This window comes from Panicum virgatum, chromosome 4N (genome assembly GCF_016808335.1).
Source record: "Panicum virgatum strain AP13 chromosome 4N, P.virgatum_v5, whole genome shotgun sequence".
NCBI lineage: Eukaryota > Viridiplantae > Streptophyta > Magnoliopsida > Poales > Poaceae > Panicum > Panicum virgatum.
Window position 1 is genome coordinate 17,032,016 of NC_053148.1, and position 7,649 is coordinate 17,039,664.

Below are 7,649 nucleotides of genomic sequence, written 5' to 3' on the forward strand. Positions count from 1 at the left end.
CTCTCGCACGCCACCGCACGACGTGACTGACTCTCTGATTTTGAGGCAAACCCGGTCAAACCACTAATGTCGATGCGTGTTTGACTTCCCGCCGAACCTTGACGCCTTCGAGTAGTTCGCGCGCGCCAGCTGCACGGGCTGTCTACTTGACTCGCCATCGTGCTCGCCGACTTGGTTGATGCCGTCTTCATCACCATGTACTTTTGCTCTTTCGTGCACCATGTGACCACCCATAACTCCGTCCGGCCTCCTCGGGTCCCTCGGTCCAGATCTACTCTCATTCACCCTTCACCGTCGTGGTCCCTCAGCATGAACTTTTTGCTTCACCAAGCCTACTCATGTTTATCCTTCACCACGGTCCTTCAACATGAATTTTTTGCCTGACCTTCACCTTGCCCCGTCGACCGCCATGTCGCATCCTACACCTGCACATCACGAGCCAAGATATACATCAAATCGATACGATGTTGTCAATCACTCATCATTCAAGAGTGACCACGCCATTGGTCCTCACGAGTTGAATACACAGGTCATGAATTAGTATGGGAAGGAGAAGCAAGTTCTGACTTGGAAGGTGGAATCGACTGCTCAAGCTGTTGCTCAGTTTCTTGTCGATCACAGAGCACCACATGAGGACAGTGATGGTCATCCTGATCCCCCGGTGCATCCTCGGCATAAGTTTGGTGAGCCTTCCTCTTCTCACTCTGCTGGTCGTCAGAATTCCGAGTCTCATCGAAAATATCTTTCCCTCAGTTTAATGGTGAACAGCCCAAGATTTGGAAGGATAGATGTCTGGATTACTTTCGCATTTTCAATATCCCTAATAAGCATGTGGGTTTCTATGACGGCTGTGCACCTTTACAAAATATGCCAAATATATTTCATTGTAAATAAAGGTTAAGATTGTATAAGATACCATATAGTTATAACCATGTGTAACAACTATTAAATAATTTTATGATTCTAAAATTTTAATTGAATAATATATAAAATATAAAATTTTAGATCTTATGACTACAACTTTGATATGGATCTACTTTAGATCAACGTTGTTCGAAGAAATAAATCAAAACTTCTAGATTTTAAAATTGGAGAATTTATAATAATTTTTTTGGACTATTAAATTATCCCAAATAAAAATATTATCGACTAAAATATTTTAGGTTTCATCAACCTCTACAATATTGATATAAATTTGGACTTCGTCCCAGATCATATGAAAAAATTATGATTACTCTTATTTGCTTGGGACCATTTTTAGGGGAGGTTCATGTCATCACCCTCTCCTAAAAATACATTTGTAGGGGCGGGTGACGCCATTACCCACCCCTGAAAATAGTCTACTGCCCCTAGAAATGGATTGGAGAATTTACACCCTCGAACTATCATAAAAGTCTGATTTTCAACCGTCAACTACGAAACTTGATAAAAGAGGCCATCCAATTGTTGAAACTGGGTAAATTTTGCCATTTAGGTGGTTTCAATGGTGATTCTCCATTTTTTTAGAATTAAAAATATTCAAATTTAACTCAAAAGAAATGGGCATCAAAAGTTTTCTAAAAATATAACCTATCTTTTTGGCACGATTTGGCGGTTATTCAATTCCAATTTTTTATAATATTTGGTTGCTTGTTGCTGTACCTATTATTTTTTAAAAATTAAGATTTAAATAGAGCAATAATAGGCATGTTACATTTTTAGAAAAATTTTGGTACAAATTTCATAGTTTTCCGATTTTAAATGAATTAGTTTTGATATTTTGTATACAATCGGAATTTTTGTAAAAAAAATTAAATACAAAACCGCCTTCGAAACTATCTTAAAGTTGCTTGTAGTTGAATGTTGAACATCAAACTTTTTCGATAGTTTGAGGGTGTAAATAGAATCTTTCTGTTTAAAAAGTATATATCAAGCATTTATGAGAGAAGGGGGTAATAGGGGATTATTTATATTGACAGTCATGACTCTCATAAAAAGATTACTTCTCAAAAATGTTTACCCCTCCTCAACTACTATCTTATTCTTCTTTGGGTGCACCACTTTAGCAGGCATTAGCCCGGAAGCCGACTTTACTACTGCCGGTGTCGAACAGCACCTCAAATGTGCGCTGATTCACGTTGCCCAGGACTCCGGAGGTACCGTCGAGGCCGGAATCGGCGAAAGCGAGGCAGCCATTCACAAGTACCCCATTGGGGACGTCGAGGTTGATCGTGGCTCCTCCACTGAACGTCAGGGCGATCTTCGGCACGACGACGTTCTTGTGACCGGCCAAGTTGTAGCAAGTGTCAAGGTGGTCGTTTGGAACCATCGGGTACGCCGCCATGGCGCTCCTGAACGCCGCCCGCAGCGCCTGGTACGCCGTGGACTGGAGACCTGTGATGACGGAACCGGAGTCCACGATCATTCCCCCCTGGAACGCCGATGGCCGGAGGTTGAGCTTCTTCCCCCCGACGGTGATCCCGGCGAGCGTCACCGTGGCGAACGTCGGCTGCCCCGGGACCCTGCCCATCGGCGTGAACTGGAAGCCCGACGGGCTCTTTCCCGCGCCGAGTGCGAAGAACCCGGGCTTGCTGCTCACAGCAGGGAGGCAGTATGAGACGGCGCCGCCGTACTGCGCGGCGAGGGACTCCGACAGGCGGCCGAGGCCAAGGAGGCCGTCGTACAAGCCCTGCACCGCGCGCTTGTCGTGGCCGCACCCGAAGTAGAAGTTGTTGACGACGACCCCCGGCGCCAGCGTGAGCTTGTCCTTGCTGTACACCCCCGCCGTGCTCGTTCCATCCGCGTACGAGATCAGGAACCCGCACTGCTTCCCGTTCGCGCAGCTGCCGGCGGCGTACGCGTCGGCGGCGAGTTTCTTGCACGCCGCGGAGCCGCAGTCGACGGAGCCGTACGTGGAGGAGTGGCTCGGGTCGAACAAGGGGTCCTTCTGCTGGGAGCACTCGCCGGGGCTGCACGGCTTGCACTGCAGCCACGACAGGTCGCTGCCGGTGTCGATGACGACGACCCGCGGCACCGCCGGCGTGCCGAAGCTCACGGTGACGACGTACTCAAGTGACCTCACGGAGCTGCCGAGGTGGGTGGGGATGCTCGCTTTCTCATCACCAAGCCAGCCCATGCTCCTCGGCGGCACTCCGGTCGTCAGGTGGTTCATGCGGGCGCGGCTGCTGCGGAGCGTGTCGGCGGACGGCGGCTTGTCCGGAGAGATCGACGGCGCGCACGGGCCGTGGCGATGCACCAGTGGAAGGGACACGGCGGAGTGGTTCTGCTCCGACATCACTGGAACACATGCCGCCGTATCATCAAAGAAGGTTTCAATTTGTTTGAAGTTCCTAAAGGAAATAAGCAAGAGATCGACATAATTTGCATGAAGTTCCTGTACCTCTGTCCCCGGAGCAAACTGGCTCTGGCTCAAAAGAGCTGGTTGGCACAGTCACAAAGCTCTGGTCACCACCACCTCCATGAGCAATGGAATAGTAGCTGCACAAGACAATGCAGAAGAGCAGAGAAGCCATGGGAAACGATGTGCAACTGAGGAGTATAGTACAAAGAAAGGGAAGGGTGAGCGCTAACTTATAAACTGTTGCAAGCACAGTATTACTTGGCATACATTAATTATAACCTTGAGCTATTTGGTATACTTTAATTACATACTAATCACAACTACAAAACGGCAACAAAACTGAAGTCAGATAAGATGGTAATTGAAAACTCCCCCTAAATGGGTACAAGTACATATAGTGAAAAATTAAATTATTTATCAGCAGCTAAAAAAATAGAGTAGCCACACATCATTTGTTTCGCATCAAATTATGTGGAGGCCGGTCTTTAAATGGGGCAAAAGGGAAAGCGGTATGAAATAAATAGCGGCATATAAATAGAAATGATGCACCCTTTCTTGTCAAAACTACATGACATATTTTTGGACAAAGCGCGACCTATGTAAGCGTTGTTTGACCTTTGTCAACTCGTGTTAGGGGGTCTGATCCAGGGACTAATTTTTTAGTCCGGCTATAATTTGATGTTTGAGGGTCTAAATATGAGCTAACTATAAAACTAAATAATTGTATAAATGGAGACTAATTCACGAGATGAATCTATTAAGGAAAATTAATCCGCCGTTATGTTCAGTGTAGCACAACATTGTCAAATCATAGACTAATTGGGCTTAATGCATTCATCTCATGAATTAGCCTCCAGTTATGCAATTGATGTTGTAATTAGCCTATATTTAATACTTATAATTGGTATCCAAACATCCAATGTGATGGGGACTAATTTAGTCCCTCAATCCAAACGGGAGTGCAGATCGAGAGGTGATGGCCAAGTCAGTTGGCAAGTCAGTCAAAGTCATTACTGCGCCTTAAATGGTCCATCCGGTGAATCAGGTATGAAGTTTTCTTGTGTAATCATTCTCTCAAATTCTCTATTGTCGATTTCTTCATCATAGTTCTATCATCGTTGCTTAGGTAAATATGCCATGTTTTATGGTTTTGTAGCTGCATCTTAATGAGATTTGTGGGAATGAATGTTTTCAGTGAATGGGTGAAGGATCGTTCAATTAAGCTAAACAATGTAGAGAATTCGCTCTCAGACATATTTGCAATTTATCTATTTTTTTATTCTCACGTGAAGGGAACAATGCACAGCTAATTTCAGGATATATAAATGGTTTCAATAAGTCCTTTTTTATTCAGGGACAAGCTGAACTCAACTGTTTTCTTTATTGGGAACAATGGCGTGTATGTTGATGGATAGATATAGTAGAGGGCTCCTAGCAGTTTGCAAACAAATACTAATCTTACAAATGAATAATGGGAGGGTTATTGATCCATATTTCTAAAACTTCGATAAAGAAACTATATTGACATAATAAATTACTGAATCTTTCCCTACCTTTTGATCTCTAAAAAGAGAGGGGAATATTGGTATTAATATTATGGAGTGAGCTAACATACGCCTGCCCGTATGGCCACCCCGATTATGAAAGTAATATAATCTGGTTTAGCGGCACACCTCCCTTGAACCACTTTCCTATTCTAGTAAATTTGCTTTTTCGCATCTTCCTTTCCCCGTGCGGCTGTGCATTTTCTCCCAATCAAGCTTGTAACATCCAGCCTCGCGGACAGTCCGCTTGGGGCTGCGGACGGTCGGCGACGGCCCTGCTTCAACCACTCCAAGACCGAGGTTCGTCGGTCGCCGCCACGTGCCGACCGACGAGCTCGTCCCTGCCCATTCCCGTATGCCGCATTGAAGTCGCGCACCGCCCTCCACCCACCCCGCGCCCACTCCCTCACTCTCTCTCACTCGGTTCACTCTCCCTCTCCCTTCCGACACCATGGGCGACGTTTGAGCGCCCTCCCCTTCACCGGCCAAATCCGCCCCATGGATTTCAAATCCACCGCACCGGAAGCTCGACCACCTCCCTAGCTCCCTCCTCAACCCCTCCAACCACAGCCACAACCCCCACCTCGCCGGGAATCTCGGATTCCCCAGCCGTTGGTCTTAGTTTGGTCCAAACTCAACCTCACCGTGGAACTCCATCGTCCGAGCACCATTTCCTTCGCCCAAGGGCTCAAATCGATTGTATGTGAGTCGCTAATGCTCGTGCTCCCCTCGTTCCTCCATGTTCTTATTGTTTCCACGCACGTTCATGACGATGTCGTTTTGACAGCCACGGGCCGCACGTCGCCGACTAGGTTAGGCTTGAGTTCTTCGCATACATCACCCATGCCCGTGTGCGCCTCGTCCAGTAGATGGTGTAGTGCTAGCCTCGCCGTCGGTCGGGCCACCGTCGGCGGGAACGGCGCGCCGCGGCGCCACGCCGGCCTCACTGGTAGCGGCGCGCGGTGTCAAAAGATAGGAATCGCGGACGGTCTGCCTAGGAGGGTCGGACAGTCCGCAGGTCAAGTTAGAAGTTGTTCAGAGATGATGTTGTCTCTGGTGTTTTCGTAGAATTGAACTGCGGACGGTCCGCTATTGGAGAGCGGACAGTCTGCCATTGAGTTCGAAATTTGTCCAGAGACGATGTTGTCTATGGTGGGTTTCGCAAGGTTGAACTGCGGACGGTCCGTTAATGGAGAGCAGACAGTCCGCCGTAGAGTCTAGAATTTTGTCCAGAGATGTTATCGTCTCTGGTGGAATTGGCAGAGTGAACTACGGACGGTCCGCTAACGTGGGCCAGACAGTCCGCCGTAGAAATTAAAAATTTGTCCAGAGGCGTCGTTGCCTCTGGTGGTTTTGCAGAGTTAAACTGCGGACAGTCCGCTATTTTGGAGCGGACAGTCCGCCGTATAGATTTGAAATTGTCCAGAGAGGTAGTTGGTTCTGGTGGGTCTGCAGAGTTGAACCGCGGACGGTCCGCCACTTGGGTGCGGACAGTCCGTAGGGCATTTCAGTTTGAAGTATAGTAGTTGCATCATTGAGCTGCACTCAATTATTTCATATGCATTCGTGTAGCATCCGCCGTTGAGGACGTCGTGTTTGAGGTGATTGTCGCACCGCAGGAGCAGCCGGAGCAAGCCCAGGAGGAGAGGCGTGAGGACCCAGCCCAAGGCCCGCCTGACCCTAGCTCTGAGCAACAGCCCGAAGGCAAGCCCTGGTGCACATCCGATTATTTCAAATTATGACACCTTTATATGTCTCTATTATTTGTGCATTAGGTTTAGGAATTGTTTGAAACCCTAGTTGCATGATCCCTAGGTCTCCTTGAGTTATACTAGTATGTATAGGACGATAGAAGTGCTATGCTTAATGATTTCCGGTAGAAGACGAGTTCTCTCCTGCCACTCGCGAGATATAAGATGATTAGAAGTCGAGTAATTTCCGGTTACTCGCGAGATATATGATATATGGCTATTTCAGTACATGAATATTTGAGTATGATTTGAGATAAATGGATAATGTGAGACCGGACGGGGAAATGATGGCAATGTATAGGTATGGCAGCAGGACAGGGTTCCTGGGTGTCTTAGCCCCGTCTGTGTCGATTAAGGACCGTCCGTTGTTGGCAGTGCTGACCGGGGATGGAACTATACTAACCGCATACCGGGAGTAGGAGGTAGTCGAAACCGGTAAGCCTAGTACTGCCCTGCTTCGAAAGTACAGGACTCCTTCCCACCCCTTAGGGTAGTCGAGTGGCCACGGAGAATTGGCTTGCATGTATTTACTTTTGGTGGTCTCTCGTAGGGCTCGGCTGACTATACGCAGGTGGGGCGGTCCTGTAGTTTGTGGCGGGGAGGGGAATGGTTGGTGCGTGTGGTCCGACGGGGCCTAAGCATACCGTGTTGGTTAGGTCTGCCTTGCAAGGTTAAATCGAATCGATTCGCCATGTCTCGCGGATATGAGGGCCTCGATCTCTTTGTCGCCTCATAGAAATGAATTAGAAATGTTAGTGATAAATGATGGAACTATTTTGAATCATTATTGTAATGCTCCAACATGATTGTTGTAGATATGCCAACATTAGATGAGAGTCTTTCTATATAGAACATGTGACTAAAACATTGAAAGTAAGAATTCAACTATAGATGCTTTTCTGCAAAACAACCCGCTGGCCAGAAAGCCGTGCATGTCTAGATAGGGGCTATGTATACCCCTGGTCGGGTAAGCCTTGCTGAGTATTAGTATACTCAGGATTTGTTGCCACAATT

General features: G+C 47.3%; 1 protein-coding gene across 1 annotated transcript; it reads right to left on the reverse strand.

Moving 5' to 3' along the window:
- Nucleotides 1-1,932: 1,932 nt before the first annotated feature.
- Nucleotides 1,933-5,296, reverse strand: LOC120669521 (aspartyl protease family protein At5g10770-like). The gene is made up of 2 exons (XM_039949255.1): nt 3,380-5,296; nt 1,933-3,276 (listed from the first exon to the last, which is right to left on the reverse strand). Exons 1-2 carry the CDS (start codon nt 3,603-3,605, stop codon nt 2,042-2,044), a joined length of 1,461 nt encoding a protein of 486 aa, XP_039805189.1. The 5' UTR covers nt 3,606-5,296; the 3' UTR covers nt 1,933-2,041.
- Nucleotides 5,297-7,649: the final 2,353 nt, after the last annotated feature.

Coding starts and splice junctions, on each gene's coding strand:
- LOC120669521 (XM_039949255.1), bottom strand. CDS start 3,605: ATGCCAAGTAATACTGTGCTTGCAACAGTTTATAAGTTAGCGCTCACC. Junction 3,277..3,379: donor AGTTTGCTCCGGGGACAGAG/GTACAGGAACTT, acceptor CATGTGTTCCAG/TGATGTCGGAGCAGAACCAC.